At 45.3% G+C, this 24,993-nt stretch overlaps 1 protein-coding gene across 1 annotated transcript in view; it reads left to right on the forward strand.

The window, feature by feature from the left end:
* Positions 1-24,993, forward strand: part of TTC26 (tetratricopeptide repeat domain 26) — a 336,565-nt gene that overhangs the window by 210,358 nt on the left and 101,214 nt on the right. The window contains exons 12-13 of the mRNA XM_018567770.1: positions 1,379-1,442; positions 9,879-9,967. Coding sequence (XP_018423272.1) covers positions 1,379-1,442; positions 9,879-9,967 — 153 coding nt within the window. The remainder of the gene's footprint in view (positions 1-1,378; positions 1,443-9,878; positions 9,968-24,993) is intronic.

Consider the following 24,993-nt stretch of genomic DNA (forward strand, 5'->3'; position numbering starts at 1 on the left):
TGGTGTGAACAAGCTCTCAAGTATAAAGTTAGTCCTTACAATGGCGTAACTATCACCATAGCGACCCACTTGGTTGCTATGGGGCTTGGTCAGGAGGCAGTGGTGGCGGTGGAGGAGGTGGCCGGGGCCCGGCAGCAGTGGCGCTGGTGGAGGTGAAGGCTGGGGCCCGGCAGTGGAGGAGGCTGGGTCCCAGCAGCGGGCAGCTCGGGGCTGACAGATAAGAGGAGCACAGTGTACAGGGAAAGGGACCCCGACCAGCCCACCTGAGGCCCTGCAGAGCCCACCATAGAGAGTATATGGTGGGCTGTACGGGCTCCCAGGTTAGCTATGTGGGGTCACAGGTGGGCTCTGCGGGGTCACTCTTAGGTGGGCTGTGCAGGGTCTCTAGTATATGCAGGGGTCTCAGGTGGGCTCTGCAGGATCACTCTCAGGTGGGCTCTGCAGGATCACTCTCAGGTGGGCTCTGCAGGATCGCACTCAGGTGGGCTCTGCAGGGTCTCTGGTGGGCTCTGCAGGGTCTATGGTGGGCTCTGCAGGGTCTATGGTGGGCTCTGCAGGGTCACTCAGGAGGGCTGTGCAGGTTAATCTGGTATGTGTGGGGCCTCAGGCGTGCTGTGCTGGGTCTCAAGGGGGGCTATAGTGGGCTCTGCAGCAGTGAGTGGCGGAGTGATCTGTTTTTCGGCTCTGACGTCAGAGCCAGCAGGAGCAGAGCTAAAGAGCAGGAGATGGAGCAGGCATGGGAAAGTGTTCTGGAGGTAGGTACTTTTTTGGGGGGGTAGGGAGGGCAGTTTGGGAGGGAGACAGGATCACTCTCAGGTGGGCTCTGCAGGATCGCACTCAGGTGGGCTCTGCAGGGTCTCTGGTGGGCTCTGCAGGGTCTATGGTGGGCTCTGCAGGGTCTATGGTGGGCTCTGCAGGGTCACTCAGGAGGGCTGTGCAGGTTAATCTGGTATGTGTGGGGCCTCAGGCGTGCTGTGCTGGGTCTCAAGGGGGGCTATAGTGGGCTCTGCAGCAGTGAGTGGCGGAGTGATCTGTTTTTCGGCTCTGACGTCAGAGCCAGCAGGAGCAGAGCTAAAGAGCAGGAGATGGAGCAGGCATGGGAAAGTGTTCTGGAGGTAGGTACTTTTTTGGGGGGGTAGGGAGGGCAGTTTGGGAGGGAGGAGCATACCATATTTTGTGTTTGGGGCCTTGTGATTTCTAGTTACGCCTCTGAGTCTTTAGTTTTGTGAAGTTTTAAATCTACACGATCATCTTAGGTAAAAAACATTTCTGCCTTAAAAATTATGATGTAACAATTTACATCAAAAGTATGTAATATATGTAATAAAATGTAATCATTTGTACCCATTTAACAATTTTTCCTACATTTAATTTTTAGAGAGACCACCTAAAAAATGCTCAGCAATTCTTTCAACTTGTTGGTGGCTCGGCCAGTGAGTGTGGTAAGTCATCAAATGTTTGTACAATGCATCACTTTTTTTAATGTTCATTAACTGTTTTATTGTGGGTATTCATATGCTATATATTTTGCTCATTTATTTCCTATCCAAGAAGTTTTGTTTTTGCCTTTTTTATGGTTTTTCTTAGTTTAAACATTGCATACATGACTGACGCATAGCAAGTTTAAAAAGGACAAAAGCCTTAAAGGTTTTTTTTCATACTTATAGATTCTAATGCCATTAGTTTTTAAAGCCTTTTTCTGGTGAAAAAAGAACTCCTCTTGCAGTGGTGCTGCCCCCCACAAGGATTAATTACTCATTTACTTTTAGGGTATCAGAAAAAGCAGTTTTATTTACCCGATCCCTTGGCAGTCTGCGCTCACCTTGTCTTACCTATGCTCCGGCTTGCAGACTGTCCCTCCGCATCCGCACGTATAATGCAGGGCTATGGGCCCTGTATTGTACATGATGACATCAATGGTCCTCCAACCGCCAGAGCATAGGGGAAGATGAGGCTGCGGGTGTCAGTCTTGGAGATTGCAGGAATGGGGACCAGGTAAGTAAGAGTCCTTTTCCCAGGTACCCCTAAACCTAAATTAACATTATTATTTTTTCCGGAATTCAGTTTAAGACAAATCATTAATCCAACTGTCACTGCACTTTGTGTGAGTCTGTACAAGATTAATGGAATAATCTACTCGCAATAAACATAGTTCCAAACCGCACTCTTATCAGCCTTGGTGACCCAGTCAATAGAACGCTGCTTGTAGTTATAGTCACGGATGGCACCAGTAGAAATCACATGTAGAAGAGAAGTCACCAGCACTCCATTGGTATGTGAATAATCAATTTAGATTTATTCACATAGTGTCACATGTACAAATAATCAACGTTTCGAGGCCACGCAGGGTCCCTTTGTCAGGATGACAGTGACAATGTGTATACAGATGGGCAAACTTTAACCTCTTGCCGCCCGCCCGTAGTAAAAAAACGGACGGACGGCACTGCTGCATTGGCGGGTTGCCGTCGCCAGACGGCCTGTATTAATGAATAGAAAGCCTGCCGTGAGTGACTCGGCAGAAGACGGAGGACACAGCGGGGGATCGTAGACAAGGTAAGAGACTGTATTTCCGATTGTGGCTCGGGGTTACTGCTTATGTTACTGAAACGTTTTAGGTAACACTGATAACACTAAACTGATGAGCGGTAACAGCTTTTAAAGCGTCGCCTATGGCCAATTTTGGATATTATCGTTTTTTGAGGTTTCGCGCACGCAATTTTAAGGCTTGACATGTTTGGTGTCTTTTTACCCGACGTGACCCCGTCTTTTATATTTTACCAAAAAATTGGGTAATAATAAATGTTTTATCATTTAATGTAGCGGAAACTGTTTTTTAAAAAAAAAATCGGTAATTTTTCCTTAATATAGTAAAAAAAATAAAAACCCCAGTGGTGAATAAATACCACCAAAAGAAAGCTCTATCTGTCCCCAAAAAAGGGTATAAAATTCATTTCAGTACAGCGCTGCATGACGGAATAAATGTCAGTCAAAGTACTGCAGCGCTGAATACTGAAAATTGGCCTGGATGGGAAGGGGGTTTAACACCGCGGATGTCAACTGGTTAAATACAATCAGCTACCAAGTGAGTCTCATCCCCTCTGATATCAAAATGACATAATAATTCCACCAAAATAACATAAAACCCAGTGCTAAAGCAAAACAGACAAACCATGTGGATTTCCAGTATATACACATAATGTAAACAAGAGGGAGGGAATGGATGTAGTCATCCAATCATGGAGAACAATGCAGCCGTGATCAGGGCTTGAAAGCTGCATCCCCTGTTGCCTTGGTGTCCAAAGGGGAGGGACAGCACTCATTCTTTCATGTCGCTACATAGGCAGTTTGAGTATTGGGAGTGACCGCTGTAGTGCACATGCGCCATTCCCCCAAAACATATTTGGTCTCCAGGCACCCAAGGAGACATTGTGCAATACGGACACACAGTGCACAGCACATTTAGAGTGTGCAGCTTCCATGGAAAGAACACATTTGAGCACGAAGCTTGGAGGAAAAATACAAAAGAGAAAGAAGAAAATGGGGGGCAGTGACCAAATGAGAGGGGGAGGAAGCAAGAAAGGGGAAAAGACACCAGATAGAAAATAACATGCGAGAAACATAAGGTAGTAAACACAATAGAATGCCGAAGAACAAATGTGAATTAGGCATGCAAATAACAAAGATGTGATCAATATACTGTATCTAGTCCATAATTTCACATATTTGTTTACCTGAAAAACTCTATACGTACGTATATATATCCACACAGTTTGTCTGTTTTGCTTTTGGTAAACATCATTATGATGTCAGGGGGGTGGGACTTACTTGGTAGGTTACTGTATTTAAAGTTTGCCCATCTGTATACAGATTGTCATGTCATCCTGAGAAAGGGAGCCTGCGTGGCCCCAAAATGTTCAGTAAATGTACATGTGACACTATGGGAATACATCTTAGCTGAATATTCTCACCCATGAAGTGCTGGTGACTTCTCTTCTCCATGTAATCTACTCGCAGACATTCCATTTACTCCTTAGCACCATTTGTGGCAGAACCTAATTCTGACCCTACTGGGCCCTTATCTCTCAGAGTGTCTGAGGTCCCTATCATTTTGGATCTCCCTTTACCTAAATTCAAGAGATGAGGGTATTCAGCCTCAACCCCCAGCTGTTTACTGGTTGGTCTTTGGTCAGGACTATGCTAATCTAACATTTATTTTCCTGAGGTCAAGGGTTAGGTATCCTATACCTCAGCTTTTACCTTATAAACATTCTTGTTTTGTTGACCACTTAACTATAGGTCAATTTGGTTTTCTCTTCCTCCTGTTTTTTCCATACAGTTGTTGCTTCCATACAGTGGTTCAGGCATTGATTCCTTTGGGTATTTTTCAAGTAAAATTTTAAGATAAGTTGGATTTCTCAGTGCAACCCTCAGTTGGACTGCTTTTGAATGTCCCAATCGTCTCAGAATAACTGCATCCCTTGTCCCTTAGTGAATGAGAAAGAAAACAGGATTGTTGTACATACCATCAGCTGTTTTTGGAGTTCATTAAAGGACACAGGTCCCATCTCTTTATGTTGTACTGCTTGTACTGAAGCATGAGAGTTAGGGGGCTGGTCTTCCATGCTTTTTTTCTGCTTGCCAGTGTCCACTTCCTCAAGGCAGGTTACATAGTTACATAGTATTTGAGGTGGAATAAAGACATTAGTCCATCAAGTCCAACCTATTAGGATCTCATTCTAGGAGTACCTGTACCCCTGTATATTACGGTCCCTTAAGAAATCGTCCAAAAGTTTCTTGAACAATTCCACATTATTTGCTGAAATCACCGCCTGTGGCAGTGAGTTCCAGACCCTAACTGATCTTACTGTGAAGAACCCCCTTCGCCCCTTGTGCTGGAATTTTTTTTCCACCAATTTTAGGTGGTGGCCTCTAGTTTTTGTAATGGAGTTAATTTTAAACAGTTTATCGCTAATGTTGCTACCACCATTGAACATTTTGTACATGGAGATCATATCCCCCCTTAATCCCCTCACCTCCAATGTGAACATGTTTAAATTTAGTAGCCTTGTCTCAGCATAACACAATTCTCTCAGAATCACTAAATCTTGTGTCCCTTAATGAACTCCAAGAAATTCATTTTATGGCACAAAATGCTTTTTCTTTCTTTAGCTTTGTAGATGCTACTGTAGATGCTCCGGTGCTGCTGCACCCCAAGAAAAATCTCAATGATATTTTCGTTTCTCTGTTTTTTTATATGCTACCCTAATCATCCTTATATATGTGGTTTTCCAAAGTAAATGAGATCTACCAAATGTTGGACTTGACCTCCTCATTGCATAGTACCTAGTTACAGTTCAGGTCCAAGTGGAGGCCTTGGCTTTACTACAGGGGTACGGTGGCATATTTGAAGATAATACTACCTGACCTCTGTGCCCTAAGAGGGCCTGCCTCTGGAAGCTGTATTTAAGCTAAAGGAATAGGCTGCAGATGGCGATCCCTTTTAGCCTGCTTTCTCTCTTTCTGCGATCTACTTTCTCTTACGTCTTCTTGTATGTACCTGTTCTTCCTTCCACCCACCAACCTTTTCTCTTGTTGTTTTTCTCCTTGTTCTTGCTTCTATCCTGGACTCTTTGTTTATATCTTTAGTTATTCCCCATTTTCCTGTGGTTACCTGGTTGCCCTTAACCCGCAAAGATGAGTTGAATTGGTGAGGTTTTCCATATTCCTCTGCTACGTGTAATAGTTTTAGGGGTAAACCTACCTTTTTGATTTGACGTCCTACTGATGCTGTACGTTAAAGGATTGATGTTTTTTGTAACTTTGACATGTAAATAGAATGTATGTTATGTTATATGGAAGCTGTTTCAGACTATTGTAACTTGAACCTTTGTGTTTAGCTTGCAAAAATATGCTGAATAAAGGAATTTAAAAAAGAAAAGAGAATAAACTACTCTGCCTGCTTCATAGATCAAAGTCCACAATGCAGATGTTTTGCTTAGGTGCTACCGTTCACAACCTTAGAAAGCTATAAAAATATATATTTTTTAATTATTCTTTTAAAATGTACAGATTGCTATCTTGTTGCATTGTAGGTCTTTTGAATAAGATACACCTAAAATGTTTTCTCTGTTGCATAAAAACAATATAGCTAAATAGGACACATTATAGTTATATAGGACAAGGGTTGCCACTAAACGATTCATATTAATGCTGAGAAGAAATAGAAATCCCTTTTACTCCACCATTCATTAGTGGACACAGCGCTAAATTTTTTTAACCTGTGAGTAAGCTGCCACCTGCAGGAGAATTGGACACAGCAAAGCAAAAAGGGGCCAGCCCTGGTACTTCCATGCAATGACCCTGCACCCTATGTCCACTCTGGTAAGTTGTCTGGGGTGCTGGACTGCCTGACTAGTCACTGAAGTGTCTTGCCAGACCCCCAAATTTGTGAATTTACTGCAGCAGTACGTGCCATGGTTCCAGGGCCAGAACAAACAGTAGATCACAGGCTGGCTCTGAGACTTACCTGCAGTGAATAAGGCTGCTTTATGTTTCTGGCAGCTTTTCCCCTCACTTCAGTACCCCTGTTCTTGCTAGATGCTGGGAGCCTGACAGGAAGTGACCTGAACTGTGCTCTGGCATGATCCAGTGGTTCTGGGCCTTTACATGTAATTCCCTGCTGCACAGATTGCTCTATGAATTCTGCTACAGGCTTTTTCTTGCAATGGAAATACATTGGTTTTCGTTTCTGGTTTAGTGGAAATTGCCTGTAGCCTCAGTAGGTTTTAACACAATCTGACAGCTTAGAACCCTCTTCTGTGGCCACAGTCTTGTCAGTACCCATGTGTCTCTATCCCCACTTTGTTTTTTGCTGGGCCTGGGTGTAACGCTTGTGGTGATAGGTGGTAGTGTTTTACTGCTTGAGGGTCTCTATCTGCCATTTTGTGACTGACCATTACATTTCTATTATCTTCATCCAGCAGATGTTATTTTTTTTTTCTTTGACAGGGCTTGGGTCGATTGACTTTTTGAGGCCTGTGCGTCCACCTCAGAGCCCTTTTTGTAGTTGTTTGCATCTGGCCTCTGTCTCACAAGGCCTTCCAGAAATCATGGAGGGAGGGGTTTATGTCTTAGATCTCTAAGGTTTTAGACTGATCAGATCTGGTGAGCTGTAAGAAGCACTTCATGTTTGTATTGTGATGGTAAACATGTTGACATGAATTGTCTTTCTTGATGTATGTTCAGAATTCTGTGGCAGATTCCCCCCACTGATATTGAGTTTTTAGACCCCTCTTCTGCTAGGCAAAAGGGGACCATGGTGATTTTCATCCAAACTGTCACTAAGACACCTTAAAAGAGAACTATGAGGTGAGTGTTTTTCACTCACCTCATAGTTCTAGCCGACCTGTGACAATGAGACTGTCACAGGTCGGCTCAGTAGATCGGGAGGTGAGCGAACACATACCGGGTTCACTCACCTCTCGATCCTGTCACGGCTCTCTGCCTCTAGATAGGGAGAGCCAGCTGTCACTCACGCAGCTGGGCGGATCTCGGCATCGATGTTGGGATCCGCTCCGGCTGCGGTGTCTCCAGTATACCGCGAGCTGTAGTTCGCGGTATACTGAGCCTAGGGTGACGGGAGGACGCTAGTTTGTGTCCTCCCGTTACCCTAAGGAGAACTATGGGGGAAAGCCCTGACCCCATAGTTCTCCTTTAACTGCATGCTTCTTTTCTTCCCTCTGTGAGCCAGCTGATTCCACTATGATCTAGCAGGACTGAGTGATCCACAATTTTTTTTCCAAGTCATATTCATTGTTGCTAGCCCAGAAATGTAAACATCTTTTCTTATTTCTACAACCCCAGTTCCAAAAAAGTTGGGACGCTTTGTAAAATCTAAATAAAAACAAAATGCAATGATCTGCAAATCTCATAAACCCATATTTTATTCACAATAGAAAATAGAAAACATATCAAATGTTTAAACTGAGAAAATTAACCATTAAAATTTTCTAATTGATGGCAACACTTCTCAAAAAAAGTTGCGACAGGACAACAAAAACCCGTAAACCAAAATTACTGGTACTAACAAGGAAGAGCTGGAAGAACATTTTGCAACTAATTTAGGTTAATTGGCAACAGGTCAGTAACATGATTGGGTATAAAAAGCGCATCTTAGAGAGTCAGATTGTCTCAGAAGTAAAGATGGGCAGAGGTTCACCAATCGGTGAAAAGCTGCGTCTAAAAATTTTTGAAAAATTTCAGAATAATGTTCCTCGACATTAAATTGCAAAGACATTAAATCTATCACTATCCACAGTACACAATATCAACAGATTCAGACAATCTGGAGAAATCTCTGTGCGCAAGGGACAAGGCCGCAATGCAATATTGGATGCCTGTGATCTTCGGGTCCTCAGTCGGCACTGCATTAAAAACAGTCATGATTCTGTGATGGACATCACTGCATGAGCTCAGGAAAACTTCAAAAAAGAAGGACCTTCTGGCTTGTTATCAGTGCTCACTTCAAAAGTCTGCATCTCTGATGGTGCCTTTCCAGATGTGCAAGCTGCCCATTCCATACACACTAATGCACCTGCATACCATCAATAGTGAAAGCTATATCCAGGTTTTAGAGCAGCATATCTTTTTCAAGGAAGGCCTTATACATTTCAGCAGGACAATGCTAAACTGCATACTGCATCTTTGACAACAACATGGCTTCATAGTGGAAGAGCCTGGGGGTTTAACTGGCCTGCCTGCAGTCCAGAACTTTCACCAATTGAAAATATTTAGCACATCTTAAAACAATAAATACTACAAAGAAGACCCAGGACTGTTGAGCAGTTAGAATCCTATATCAGGCACAAATGGGCCAACATTCCTCTCTTAAAACTCCAGCAACTGGTCTCCTCAGTTCCCAGACATTTACAGAGTGTTGTTAAAAGAAGAAGGAATGTGTTTGTGTAAATAAGTGTATAAGACCATAACAATATTTGCCCTGCAAAATATTGTGCATAGAACTACATGTAAGCCGCAAAGAGGAACATTGGGAATGCAACTGTAAACGTACTGATGTGAGCCTTTCTGCACTTTTTAGGATGGTTTATTGTCCTGTGCTACAATAATATACACTTAGAGTGGCCAGATTATTATGACCACCCCATCAGTACTTCGTTGGGCCACGAGATGACTCCACGAGATGACTTAGTTGGGCCGTCTTGTGACTCCACGAGATGTTGAAAGGTGATGCGAGGAATCTGACACTGCACTGTTGCCCTTCTGTTGTCTTGTACCAGTCTTGCCACTCTACGTTCTGCCCTAACATTGACTAGTCGCTGACGGCCACAATTTGCATGTTCAGAGGATACTCGCTCCATGCTTGAGCGCCAACAATCATCCCACGTTCAAAGGCTGTTAAATCGCGTTGTTTACCCATATCTTCAGAAAGAAATCACGTCTACTGTCGTGGTAAACAACCTGCTTCCCTATTTATAATAGTCTGGCCCTCTAGCAACTTCAGCGCGAAATTATAGCTAATTATAGCTAATTTGCCTACAAACGTCAGGTGGTCATAATAATATGGCCACTCAGTGTATAGCGATGTGTTTTGGCAAAAAATGCTGAGGCTTTAGTACTACTTTAATTTCTATACAATACTTATAGATGCTTATAAAAGTGGTTTTACTGCTTGTTCACACTATGTAAATACTTATGTATGCTTGATCTGGGCAAAGATTCACTTTACAGAAATATGGAGCTTTCCTTTAAATGTCAAATGCTTACATTTATGTTACAGTTTAACATTTTCTGTTTTACTGTTCACATTTACATTGTGTTATGTATGTATAGATCATTTTAAAAAAATATTATTTTAATAGATACAATACCGGGAAGGCAGTGTATGGCTTCTTGTTTTTTTCTTCTGCGCCAATTTGATGACGTCTTGATATATCTTAACTCTATCAAGGTAAGTCCTGATGATGTGTTGTATATGAAAAGTAGTTAAAATACTTAAATATGTACTTTATTAAATCATTTAATTAAAAGGAATATTAAACAAGAACTCTGATGCAATGTCAAAAACAGAATATTGTTTAAATATTCTGATGAAACTGATACATTTAGTTAACGCTGTACTCCCTGTCCTTTGCAATGGAAGAGACGCTAAAATGCCATCCAGAACATGATTCTGTATGCTAATTGGCAAAACAGCTTATCCAGAGTAACTTCCTGATACACCATTTTTATTCCTGGTTAACCACGATATACTAGGAAAAAGCAACCATATGAAGGTCTTCATTTCCTAAATATTTACAGAAGTGACTGTTAGAAACATGGGGACCTTTTTATAAGTTTTTTTTACCTTAAATTTCAGTGTTGTGCTCCACATCTTCTGAGCTTGCCATAAACTACAATTTCAGTGTGGTGCTCCACATCTTCTGAGCTTGCCATAAACTACATTACATCTGGGATCAGGTTCATCCCATTACCTGAAAGTTCACTGACCTTCCAATATCGAGGTTCCTAGCCTTCTTTCTTCTGCACCCACTCCATCTCCTTGAAGATTTACAAATACTCAGTCATTATACACATTATATACATGTATTCCTGTAACAACCAGACCCCACAGGTCTTATTTTAGGTGGAGGATCACAGCTGCAATCCGCCCTATGGAAGCAGCCTAATACTCTAACCTTGCGGCAGTGATTTTAGAGAATAAATTATATCTAATCAATAAAAGACCTGATCCTTAAAGTTACTACTGAAAAAATTCGGAAAACCTTGTTTTATTGGTTGGTGTTTACCAAATATAGTCCTCCAAATATAGTGCATACCTTTGTATGTCTGCTTTCCAGAATGTTGTCATTTTGTGGGTGTTTCTATTGTCTTGGCACTTCAGGGCCTCTAAAAATGTGAAAGGTAGTCAGAAAATCAAATGCACAATGAATGCCCCTAAAAGCCTGAATGTACTCATTTGATTTCAGGCCCCCGTATGCAGCTAGAAAGCTATTAAGTCTCGTGTATCAGGAGGACTAGCAAATGTGTTTTGAGGTGTAATTATCAGTATGCCCATGCTGTGTGTGAGAGATATATTGGTACAATGACAACTTTGTAAAAAGATATATATTTTTTTATTTCTACATTTTCTAAAAAATTGTGGCAAAAAATGTGCTCTTCAAAATATTCTCCAAGCCTCTTACTTAAATATCTTGGGGTGTCTACTTTCTACTTTGGGTGTGTTTGTACTGTCCTGGCATTTTTGGGCCTCAGAAAATGTGATAGTCGGGGTTTATACATTTCAAACATATATAACATAGTTTTGTAGATGTCAAAGTTCATGAAACGGGTGAGATTCCAGGCCCAAATATCCATATTTATTTACAAACTCTCAGCTGATGATCACATAGCACATTGTTCCATTATGTATTGTCCAGGACTGAGCTCAAAAACAAGTCTACACATAGAATGTCTCCTTTGTCTTACCACAGCTCTTGACACGCCCACACAGGAAGATCGCCTGTGTCGAGATCTTTTCAAATGTATAGGCCCCCCAGCTAGGTAACAATAGGTGACAAAAGCTTCTCCAAACATCAGCAGCATTTTATAAATACAATACAAAATAATTTATAAAATACATGCTCCGTGACAATCCCTTCCCCTTCCAAAGAAATGCACCCAGAAGTAGCCTGCATAGGTTGCTTCTGTGATTTACAAGTAATTAAATGATCCTAAGAAATCACAATGCAAGGTCCCCACATCATTTCCCAGAAGAACATCTGCTGGTAAACCTCCCATCACACCTACCCAGCATAATTTTTCCCCTTGCCCATAGTCCAAATGCACGTTTGCAATATGTATACTCTTCTTTATGCCACCAGCAAGTTCAACTATAATTCCTGGGCCTGCCTGAATAGCCACGGGTCTAACAACACGGGGGTTCACAATTGTCAGAAGGGCTCCACTGTCCATGAAACCTACTGCTATTTTCTCATCAATCCTTACATGCTGAAGATAAGGTTTTCTTGATGTAGAGTGGCCAGGTACAAGGGGGTGAACTCCATATACTCCTGGTGGTGTTTTGGCTGGATTGGGTCAAGGATAAAGTCCAAATGAAGATGTAGGAATCTCTTCATGCTCCGAGTACTGGCCAACCGAATACTGCTGCTGACTTGACTTCGGTTGATCCATTGACTTCGTAAACCCCAGAAGGACTGCATGCGGAGCTGGGGTTTAGAGGATACCTGGGCAGTGAGGCCTCTACCTGCTGGATAGGGTTTTGCTGCACACCATGAGCCTTCTGATGACTTCTAGAGCATCAATATAATTGTATATGTCCAAGTTGGCCATAAGCATAACATCTTTTATGTGTCCTTTTTGAGGCTTTTCTCTGGCTACAAAAACCACAGTGCATCCTGAGTCTGAATGATATTTTCATTTGTGATGGGAGAGGGAGAGGTACAGAGGCCATTTACTTTGTACGGGAAACTGACCATAAGGGTTTTTAAACAAGGCTGTATAGACAAAAGTTAATCTGCCAAACAGGCTGCAACCTCAAGTGTGGCTTGCTTCCTTTCTTTAACTCACTCGCCTATCTCGGCAGGGCATTTACTATAAAATTGTTCTTTTAGAAAAGTCTGGAGGATATCACCAACAGTAAAAGCCTGTTCTCCTTCTAGCCTTCAGTGACAGGCTAGAGTCATCCATACATTTTAAATGACCCACTCTCATTGTATTGCATGTCTCTAAACAGGGTGCTATGTATGACTGCATAATATGAAAGTATTTCACGTACCTTTTCATAGCTTGAGCCTTTTAGATTTATAGTTCGAAAGGCCTCAGCAGCTATACCATCAAGCAGTCCAGCTAATAGGCAGATCCATTCTCTTTTTGGGACTTCCATTAAGTGTCACTGATTCTCAAAATCCAGGAAAAAGCCGACAATATCATCACTCGTCTCATTAAACGATTTAAAGACTTTTCTGCTGGCTTTTGGATGCTGGTAGTAAGCTGCATCCTTTTCAGCTTGAGCCTTCTGCGGTGCTGCTCTGCTCTTCTAATGGCTTCCTGTTTATCATCCAGAGTGGCCTGTTTTCCCAGTATGGCCATTTCCTCTAAATACTAAGCCAACTGTTGACTTTTTGTAGACCTTTTCCTTACTTCTTTCTAGAGTTTTTTCCTTGAAGCTCTGGCCTGGATATCTCACTGAATTCCACCGCTGCCAACCAGTGCCAAAGATATTGAATCAGGGGTGAGATTCCAGGCCCAAATATCCATATTTATTTACAATCTCTCAGCTGATGGTCCCATAGCACATTCTTCGATTCTGTAGTATCCAGAAATGAGCTCAAAAACAAATCTACACATAGTCTGTGAAGGTTCTCATTCATCCAGGTCATGGTATATCTGTAAAAAAATAAGTCAAGGCAACTGGACCTGCTGTATTTTTCTTGAAGACGTTTCACTGGACATCCAACCAGCTTTCTGAATTGAGACGTCTTCAAGAAAAATACAGCAAGTCCAGTTGCCTTGACTTATTTCTTTACAGAAAACTACACATAGAATGTCTCCTTTGTCACACCACAGCCCTTGACACACCCACACAGGAAGACCACCTGGGTGGAGATCTTTTCAAATGTATAGGTTACAATAGGTGACAAAAGCTTCTCCAAACATCACCAGCATTTTACAAATACAATACAAAAAATTTATAAAAATACATGATCCGTGATAGTAGACTTTATAACTCTCACAGAAAAATGTAGAGAGAAGCGCTGCAAATCAGAATGGGGCTGCACAATGCTTGGATGTAAGGGTACGGGTGGGAGGGAAAGAATAGTAAAGGTCCATGGTGTGAATCGACAATGTTATTAGAATGCGGATGGTGAACTCAGCGATTGATCCGATTCATCCCAGAAGACAAAAATATGTGGTACAACGGTGAGGTCAGCGTATAGCGTGGATTGATAAAAATGTAGAGACTTACCATTAGGTAAGAAGTGTTGCGGAGTCATCGGCGAGGGGTGCAGTCTGTAGATTCCGAATTTCACCTTTGCTGGTTGTAGTCTGTTCCTTTAAGGGGATGTCGGTCTGCTGGTCACTGATCCGCAGAGGAAGTCCTGGTGGGTGCGGATGGCACAGTGGCTGAACATAGGGTTCCTTTTCTTCCTGTGTTGAGCCAGGAGAGGCAGCTGACAGGCTGTGGTGGGCCGGTCTGTTCTCAGATCTTCGGGATGACGCTGGGGAACTCCGTGACAGGGAGATCAGCAGTGTCACACTCGTGGAGAGGGGGGAGTGAGCTGGGACAGCAGCGGTGCTGTAGCCGTCTGCAACGGTCCGGTGAGCGCCCGTGGAGGAGGCTAACAAAATCACAATATGCAGAGGGGGAAAGAGAGAGGGGGCTGGGTATGACACTGTGCTTCGGTCGTTAAAGGCAGTTCGGTGAACGGCCTAGGAGGAAACTGGCAGTGTCACACTGAGCTTCTGCAGTGGACAGATAACGACTGGGGGGGATGTGGGGAGCGCTTCTCTCTACAATTTTCTTTGCTTCCTCAACCGGTCGGACACCCCGGTCCGAATGCCTCTGAAGCCGCTCACCTACCAAATACCCTACTTAAACCCCCCACCCCCCCTTAGCGAGCGCTGTATCCTTTGACTTTGTCCCCCACAAACTCACATTTATAACTTTCACGCAGACTAAATAATATACACTTGGGTTCTTTTTTATTTATTTTTTTACCAAAGAAATGTAGCAGAATACATTTAGGTCAATTTATGAAAAAAGATTATTTATTTGATATGTTTTATAACAGAAAGAGGAACAGGATTTTTTTTCAAACTGTTTGATCTTTTTTTCTTTATATAGTAAAAAATAAAAAAGACCCAGTGGTTATTAGATACCACCAAAATAAAGCACGGTCTGTCTAAAAAAATGATAAACAATTTCTTTGGGTACAATGTTGCATGACTGAGTAATTGTCAGTGAAAGTATTAGAGCATTGAACAATGACATGGACAAGAAGGGAGTGTGACATGCTGCACCTAATATAAATGTTGGATTTCAGTTTTTTATAACACTAAGTGCTGGCTGATTACTGTAGTTTATATCATTTATAGGAGCGCAAAGGCTTTCACAGTAAAAAAAAAAATCAGCATTCTTGTATGTTCTTTCCTGCTCACCAACACTACCTGCACTTTGCTGTGGGCACACAACAATACTAGTTTGTAACCCTCCTTTTTTGTTTGTCTTCCGTGCCCTGGGTGTTCACCAAGGTACTAGATTCAGTGCTAGCTTTACTGCGCTCCCAGGGTATTCCCATTGTGGGATACCTAGATGATCTCTTGTTGAGAGAAGCTAATGAAAATTGTGCTGAGACCGACTTATCACTTGCAGTATCTGGGGGGGTTTCCTGGATACAGCTGAGTCCAGAGTTTTTCTTCTGCAAGACAAACGCCAGACTCTTAGCTCCTAGATTAAGACTCTACATTCTAGGAATTTGCCCAATTCCACTCCAGACGATTGCAACCCAACATTTTGGCTCTGTGGAACAAGAAGCTGCAATCTCTGGAACAGTGCCTGACCAAATTATCTTTAGTTTAGTGGCTCATGAATCCAGCCCCACCATCAAGGAAATTCCTTCTTACCAATATTCTAGAAGTTTCTTATGATGAATGCCAGACTGAAGGTCTGGAGAGGAGTCCTGGACACCCTATCAGTGTAGGGGACTTGGTCACCGGAAGGACCTTGTCTTCTGATCAACATACTAGAGCTTCAACCAGTATGGTTTTCTCTTCAACACTGGGCTTCTTGACTACAGGGCAACGCCACAGCAGTGGTATACATTAACCATCAGGGAAGGACCAGAAGTCTTTCTTTGGAAAGAGAATCAGAAAAAAAGTCAGTCTTGGGCAGAATTTTACATTCCAGCATTGTTTGCTGTTCACATTCCCGGTGTTGACATTTTGCAAGCTGACTACCTCAGCCAGAAGTGCCTGGACCCAGTATAATGGTCTTTTTACCTAGAAGTGTTTTCGAGACCTCTGTCAAAGGTGGGGGCAACCGGATGTGGATCTCCTGTCCTCCAGATTTAACAACAAACTGAATAAATTTGTCTTCAAAAGCAGAGATTCTCTGGCGGTAACAGTGGATGCCCTGGTGGCTCCGTAGGAACAATACAACCTGATATATGCCTTTCCTCCTCAACGCCTTCGTTATCTGCACCGCAGAACTGAAATGGAGAGCATTTTGGACAGTTATGGTGCTCAGACCTCATCAGACTCCTGGCAAGCACCCTGTGGGCTTCTTCACCGGTTTACCACTCTATTTCACAGTCACTTGCTTTGATGGCTTGACTGTTGAAGCCTAGGTCCTACAAGATAGGGGACTCTCTGATTTAGTGATTCCTACACTCCTGAAAGCTAGGAAGTCTACCTCCTGCAAGGTCTACCATCGCACATGGAAGGCATCCTTTGTTTGGAATAAAATTGCGTCCTATTCTTTGGATGTGGGATTTGTACAGGATGTCTCTCATATAGGCCCACCTGTATAGCCAGCAGTGACTCCTTGGGATCTGATTTTGGTTCTTTCTGTTCTCCAAAATCCCATTATTCCCCTTTCCTCTCTTACCCACAAGGTTGTCTTTCTTGTTGTCATCACCTTTGCTAGATGTGTGTCTGAGCTAGCTGCCTTTACTTGTAAAGAACCATTCCTGATCTTACACAAGCACAAGGTTGTCTTGAGGCACAGAACCTCCTTTCTTCCTAACATAATTTCTGCTTTCACCTCAGTTAGGATATGGTGCTTTTGTACCTCTGTTCATCCCCAGTACATCCAAAGGAAATGTCCCTTCACTGCTCGGATGTGGTTTGTGCTTTGTGTGTTTATGTTGCAGGCACTACCTCTGTGTTTGTCATTTATGGTGGTCCCTGTAAAGGGAAACCAGCCTCTCCTTCCACCGTTACTAAGCGACTCAGACAGATTATTACTCAAGTAATTCGGCTTAAAGACAAGGTACCACCTTTTCCTGTCAAGGCACACTCTACTAGTTATGTCAGTGCTTCTTGGGCTTTTCGACATAAGGCATTTGTTTCTCAGATTTGCAAGGCTGCCACCTGGTCTTCTGTTCCTACATTTTCTACGTTTTACCAGGTGGATGTTCAGGCCTCATTTGATGCAAGTCCTTCAGGCAGGTCTTTGAACTCCTGTCCTCCGTTTTTACACTATTGTGTATTGTTTTGTGGCCCCTCAGTTGGACTGCTTTTGGACATCTCGGTTGTGTATTAATTACTTCTGATCCTGTGTCCCTTAAGGGCATCATGCGTATAAAGCTACACTTAGGTGTGAATGGGCCCTTAATGAACGAGAAAGAAAACAGGATTTTTGTACTTACTGTAAATTCTGTTTCTTGTAGTTCATTAAGGGACACAGGGCCCACTCCTCTGTTTTGGAGATCTACTCCTAATATTGTTTTGCTCCAAAACTGAAGCATGGTGGGAGTGGGAGGGGTTATACCTGGGTGATTAACGACTTTTTCTTTTCTAGTTTTACGATTTCTCCTAAGGAATAATTGCAGGGGAAAACAACCCAGGCCAGTGTCTTAAAAAAGAAGGAAGAGGAACATTTGGGCCTTTGGAGTCCTGAAATTCTAATTATCAAACTGGAAATGGAGATAGAAGAGGGAGAGTGGGTACATGTGTAGATGCGTTGAAGCCACCTAATGGTACTGAGCGTACATATAAGGCCCCTATCGCGCGGTCGGCATCTGTTTCAAGTCAGCAAGGGATTCATGCATAAATGTGATGTAGGAAAAAACTAAACTAATTGGACCAATGTTAGGTCTTTGGGCAGCCAGATGTAAGCAGACGTGTGTGCGTTTACATCAAATATCCTTTGATCTGTCCCATTGAAGTCTGCCAAAACAGAACTCTGTTCCATTTTTTTTTCTTTTCGGACCTAGGCAGACTCTAAGGTAATTGGATGTAAACAGATGCACTTCTGCTTACATCCGATTGCCCCTAGACTAGCATTGAGCTTCTGATCCAGTCCAACTGTAAAATCTGACAGGAAGACCTGATCGGAAAGCAGTGTGAAAGGTGCCTAATTCTGAGCAAGAATTAAACAAATGTGTAGATATCTTTCGAAATAGAAGTATTAGCCTGTAGTTCTGCATGCCATTATATTAATGTATAATCGGGGAAAAAAGTAATGTAGAATGGCAGCTATATACAGTACATTGGGGACATTTTTAAAACTGAAACAGGCCCTGATCCTACAGGGCCGGCATTAGCTGATTCTCCGGCAGGTGTGTGCTGAGAGAGAATTCTCAGAGTGGGCTGTGTCGTGTAGTCCAGGAGCTCTGCCGAATCAAGTCTACCTCACCTCTCAGCATAGGCTCCCTGGTCCCGGCATCACCCCACGATCGCCCCTACGTAACAAACAGTATATAACACAGCGCCAACTGCTTGAGTCCAGAAAAGGACACAGTCTGCAGTGATCGTGGTATAGGACGCTAACGAGGCAGCTCTCAATAGGCTTTAGGGAAACCACAACACTGCAAAACAAAACACAGAGAGCGCCTCCATCGCGTAAAAATATCTGTGAGCGCTAGGCCCCTAGCATGTCCATACTCAGAATCAAGAATGAGGTATTGAGAATGAGAGTCGCGGGGGAGAAAAGAGTAAAAGAAAGGTAGTAGTAGTAGAAAGGGTAGGTGGGTGGGGGGGGATACAGGGAGAGGAACACAGATAAGTCCCGTCGAGCCTACAGAGGTTCCTATCCTGACTGGCATGTGGCCCATTCATATGCCTTGCCATCCCTGCCGTCACATAAGGTCAGTGCACGCATGTGATCTCGCATCTCCACCCCAGGGAGGTCGAATGTCAGCCTGAAACAACCGTATCTGGATTCTCACACCCCCCTAGTAGGGTTGCATATTCTGGTGATGTAGTGAATTCTGTCCAGTAGAACCAGGTTTGATTGAACTGAGTAACCCTGTGACTGGCAGAGGCTAAGAGATCCTCCATCCTGTATATCTCTCCCACCTTCGCCAGCCAGATGTGCGCTTCCAGTACAGTGAGTCAAATGGTGACAGTCTGACCGTATTAAACAGCCGACCTCCTTGTCGTGTGGTTAAATGGGCAGGTCTGGATGCCCGAGTACTGGGGTCATTAGGGATGGATAGCTATCCGATTTACAACATGTCTTTTCTGAGGTGCAGATGGCCAGAGTGGGGCCAATAAGTGGATGAGTTCGAAGATGGTTCGTGTGTTTCTTTTCTAGCCAAGGCAAGCCCCCCAGGGGAACCGGAGAGCACGCCTGTTCCATAGAAATCCATCTCTTATCAGACCCCCCTTGGCACCAGTCTAGTACCCTGGCCAAATGCACCGCCTTTTGATAGTTCAGAGGATCTGGGAACCCCATGCCCCCTCTGCGTTTAGGTTGAGACATCAGTAGTTGGCTCAGACGATGGCTCTTATGTGCCCATAGGACTTTGCCGAATTCACCTTTTACCTTCCTCAGGAAGCAAGCTGGGATCTGCACCGGTAGGGTCTGGAGGAGATATAGCAGTCTGGGTAGAACGTTTATTTTGAGGGCGCTGTTCCAGCCAAACTACGTAAACGTATTCTTCGCCCAAAGCTGTAAGTCCAGCTTAATTTTAGTAAAGAATGGTGGAAAGTTGGCTGAAAAAATCTCCCCAATGGAAGACGTCAGATATATACCCAGGTATTTAAGACTATGGGCCGCCCACGTGAATTTTGAAGTAGGGCGTTAAGGAATCTATCTCGGCCTTGGGGACATTAAGGTTCAAGGCCTCCGACTTCTGCAGATTAATCGCGAAATTTGAGAGGGATTTATAATAGGCCAGTTCCGCTAAAAGGTTCGGCAAGGAGGTGGCCGGACTCGTCACGAAAAAGAGCAGGTCATCCGCATAACCTGCCACTTTGTGGGTGGAGCCCCCCACCGCTAGACCGGGGAAGTTAGGGTCGTTACGAATGTAGCATAAGAAGGGCTCCAAGGTCAACACGAACAGTGGGGGAGATAGAGGGCATCCCTGACGTGTGCCATTGAAAAGGGAAAAGTCCCCCGAGGCCACCCCGTTGAGTCGTACATATGCTGTTGGATGGGAATATAAGCCTGCTATCCACGTAGAGAACTCGGTCCCCACTCCCAGGTAGGTCAATGTCGTCTTCAGAAAAACCCAATCCACCCCATCGAAAACCTTCTCGTGTGTCAGTCGACAGGAGGATGGTAGAGACATCCAGTGACCTAGCCAGGTGGATGGCGTTCAGGGCCCGCGTCGTGTTTTCTTTAGCCTCCCTCCCTGGAATGAATCCTACCTGGTCGGCGTGAATAAGTCCCTGCATATGGGGTAGCAACCTATTGGCCAGAATCTTTGTAAAAAGTTTTAAATCTACATTCAGCAGGGAGATGGGGCGGTAGTTAGCACATTGTGAGTGGTCCTTCCCCTCCTTCGGTATAACCGTGATGGCAGCCCGCAACGTATCGGCCGGAACCTCATGACCTTCCAGGATCGAGTTAAAAGCTCGGATGAAAGGCTGGGCAAGGCACGATGAGAATTGTTTATAATAAAAAAGCGTGTAGCCGTCCGGCCCCGGTGCTTTATGTGGTTTTGATTCTTTTATCGCTCTGAGAACCTCACCCTCCCCCAGAGGTCCAGCCAAGGAGAGGCGGGCCTCTTGCGGGAGACGGGGCATCCCCGAGCCCTCAAGATAGGTGGTTATGGCCCGGGTCCTATCCTCTAGCGCCAGGCCCGTAGGTGCCCCATTCATAGAAGTGTTTGCGCAGCCATACATGGCGAGCTTTCACCTTGTCTAAGAAGAAGGCCTGTAAGCATTCCCGAAGAATGAGTAGTTCCGAGAGGGTTGATTTAGCTAGGGACTGCTTATGGCTCTGCTCTAATGTCCGGATACGGCTGGTTAAGTCGCTAATCGTAGCCGATCGTATCTTCTTAAGCCTAGACCCCTGAGATATCAAAAGGCCCCTGATCACACATTTGTGTGCCTCCCACACCGAAAGAGGCCTAGCTGCGGAGGCCTGATTAGTCTCGAAATAAGTGTGTAATTCCTGCTCCAAAGCTCCCCGGGCCCCCTCATCTTGCAGGATGGACTCATTAAGCCGCCACTGCCAAGTCCGGAAAGCCTCTTCACCCAATCGGATCTCCATGGCCACTGGGGAGTGATCTGAGATCGTGCAGATCTCTATCGAAACAGCCGCCACCCTATGCAAGTCAGACTGTCGCAGCAGGAAGTAATCCAAGCGCGAGTAGGACTGGTGGGGCGTGGAGAAGAACGTGTAGTCTCTTTCATGGCCATGGAGAACCCGCCACACATCTAACAGCTGTTCTGTTTGCAGTAGCCGTTTAAATTTTCGGAGAAAAGCATAGGACAGATGGGACGCGTCTCGGGAGACATCTAGGAGTGGTTCCAGAGCCACATTGAGATCTCCCCCCAAAATGAGGGTACCTTCCATGAATGTAGACAATTCCGAAAGGCAGTGTTCCATGAACGCAATCTGATTGACGTTCTGGGCGTATACATTCGCCAATGTAACTCTAGACCCCTCTAGGTCTCCCTTGACAAATAAGTAACGGCCCTCCGGATCCTCTAGTGCCGAGTCAAAAGCCCACAGAGCCGCCCTATTTATAACCGTGCTCACACCCCTGGATCTTGAGTCGGGCAATGATGCATGAAATGCGTGGAGGAATCTATAGTTGGTCAGCTTCTGGGTCCGACCCGACTGAAAGTGAGTCTCCTGGAGAAACGCCACCTGCACCCTCCCCCTCCACAGCTCACCCAGTACCTGAGAGCGCTTTTCTGGGATGTTCAATCCTTTCACATTCCAGGCGAGTATCCTCGTAGGCCGGTGTGGCCTGACCTGCTGGGGTGGGCATGCGCGAGATGCTGCAGCCATCGATCCCGATTCCCTATGTAGGCTCTGGGCTCCTCTGTTGAGCAGCTCGACTGAAGTATCTGGTGGGGGATAGAAAGGGAGGGGATGGGGGGGAGGGAGGGCAGAGCAGAGTACCTAGAACAGGCAGAAAGGGTTTGATGTATGTAGAAAGATAAGAAGTGCAGAAGGACAGGGAGAAGTTCCCGTCCTGCAGTAGTGACAGAGAAGTAGACAAACACAAAAACTACACTACTATAGTAGCTTTTCAACACAGAAGCTAACCTCCGGGGTAAACGGCCCTCAGAGTCGTCCTACGTGGAGAAGCAACCAAAAACATGGACTCTGCGGGCGGCCCGAACTCGGGCGGCCGACAGCATGATAATAACCAGAGCAAAAAAGAAAAACAAAGAGTGAGAATAATAAAACAAAATAAACCAAACGTGAACAGTAAGTCCTAGGACCGTATTGAACCCTGCATAACTCTAACCTCCTATATTAGTGCACCCGTCTCCGGCACTTCGCCCCCGGAAGCCTAAGATAGCGTATGGGACATGAGGGAAATGGGGTCTACCTGTGTAACCCGGAAGTAGGCAAGCACCCACCCTCCTCTTACATGGCTTAGTCACCAGAGCCCCCGTAGAGCCCACCTATCCAAACCCCTAGGGGGTGTGTCTAGTCAAGCATAAGGTCAGACTCCTCGGAATTCTACTAGAGGGTTTCCTGCTCCCTTAACCTGCCAGTCTCCCCAATCCTTCCACTTAAGGCATTCGTAAATATATATCCCCCAACAGAGAGGAACAAAGCAGGATCAGTAAGTCCGTATTCAGCTGAAACCCTTAAAACTCCGGGTATAGCACCCCGTACTCAAAGACCCCCTCTATGCAAACTGTCGCAGACATCCTTGGGGTCCAGTACTCTCTACTGGTCCCTGCACTCTCCGATGTTCCAGTCATTCTTCTGCGTCACTCCAGTCGCAACCGCAGTCGCCCCATATCACATAATGAGGGGAATGTCCAAAGTCTTAGCCATCCTGTGGGAACTGGGGGAGGGGGGCTGTAGGGTATACGCAATGGCGCATCACGTTAGGTCATGCGGGTTATCTGCATTGGAGGGCTAATCGGCAGTCCGTGCATATGTCAAATGACCACTTTAGCTGTGCAGAAAGCCTCCAGATGTCGAGCCCAGGTCGTAGACGGTTGATCCTAGTCCTCCCTGGACGCCGGGCCGGCACGGTCTCGACTCCGATCTCCCCGAGGCCTGCGAGATCTTTGTCTCCTGGGTCTCTGGCTGTGGACTGGGGGTTCTACTCGCTCCGTCATGGGGGTCAGCCAGTCTTGTACCGGGACAGGGTCACATTCCAACAGGGAGAACAGCACAGGGAGCTGATCCGGCCTATGTAAAGCGAATGTACGGTTCCCCCTACGGACCAATAGGTGGAATGGATGGCCCCAGCGATAGGTTGTGCCAGAGTCCTGCACACACCTGAGGACCGGTCGTAGCTGTCTCCGCATATAGAGCGTGTGGCTAGAGAGGTCATGTAAGAAAGATATGGAAGCACCATCAAAGTCCACCGTTTTCTTATCCCACGCATAATCTCTTCCTTCAACGTAAAAAAATGGATGCGACACAGCACATCTCTGGGTACTGTTTGCAGTAGCCGTTTAAATTTTCGGAGAAAAGCATAGGACAGATGGGACGCGTCTCGGGAGACATCTAGGAGTGGTTCCAGAGCCACATTGAGATATCCCCCCAAAATGAGGGTACCTTCCATGAATGTAGACAATTCCGAAAGGCAGTGTTCCATGAACGCAATCTGATTGACGTTCTGGGCGTATACATTCGCCAATGTAACTCTAGACCCCTCTAGGTCTCCCTTGACAAATAAGTAACGGCCCTCCGGATCCTCTAGTGCCGAGTCAAAAGCCCACAGAGCCGCCCTATTTATAACCGTGCTCACACCCCTGGATCTTGAGTCGGGCAATGATGCATGAAATGCGTGGAGGAATCTATAGTTGGTCAGCTTCTGGGTCCGACCCGACTGAAAGTGAGTCTCCTGGAGAAACGCCACCTGCACCCTCCCCCTCCACAGCTCACCCAGTACCTGAGAGCGCTTTTCTGGGATGTTCAATCCTTTCACATTCCAGGCGGGCATCCTCGTAGGCCGGTGTGGCCTGACCTGCTGGGGTGGGCATGCGCGAGATGCTGCAGCCATCGATCCCGATTCCCTATGTAGGCTCTGGGCTCCTCTGTTGAGCAGCTCGACTGAAGTATCTGGTGGGGGATAGAAAGGGAGGGGATGGGGGGGAGGGAGGGCAGAGCAGAGTACCTAGAACAGGCAGAAAGGGTTTGATGTATGTAGAAAGATAAGAAGTGCAGAAGGACAGGGAGAAGTTCCCGTCCTGCAGTAGTGACAGAGAAGTAGACAAACACAAAAACTACACTACTATAGTAGCTTTTCAACACAGAAGGTCCTGAAACCGGGGAGTGGGCCGCCGGCGCGGGCGTGCGATGGGGGCCCTGTGAGATGTCCGGTCTCGTCATCATAGGGATGCATGGCGGGGACTCACGTGCCCGTTCATCCGCAGAGGAGGCGGCGGCGTCTGCATCCTGAGACGGGGACATCGCAGGGCTGCTGCTGCGGGCCGGAGAGACACATGCGGGCGCCATCTTGGATCCGCCGGCACTCGGCCTCGGGTCCTGCTGAGTAAAAAACCGGCGGAAATCTTGTTTCGGCCCGGTTTTCGGGGTCCCCTTCCCTCTCCTTCTTTTTCGTCGACATAGCCCTGAAAAGGGCACTATGCTGACACGCTAGACTGTAAAATCGGCCGCCGAGGTACGGAGCTCACATGCTGCACGTCCTCACAGATCCATGCCTTGGCCACGCCCCCCTGTCCATATTCATTTTAATAAAAAGTTTTTACGCGATGGAGGCGCTCTCTGTGTTTTGTTTTGCCCGTACGTAATGCCTAAGTGGCGTCAGCATGTCCCGCAAGAAGGAGAGCTGCCGTCCCCGCAAACTGACAAAGTTCTTCTGTCACTCTGAGCCGAGGCGCAAGCAAGATGGCGGCTGTGCAGACGGCTTCATC

Source organism: Nanorana parkeri, unplaced genomic scaffold (assembly GCF_000935625.1).
Source record: "Nanorana parkeri isolate BGI_ZX_2015 unplaced genomic scaffold, ASM93562v1 scaffold1090, whole genome shotgun sequence".
Taxonomy (NCBI): domain Eukaryota; kingdom Metazoa; phylum Chordata; class Amphibia; order Anura; family Dicroglossidae; genus Nanorana; species Nanorana parkeri.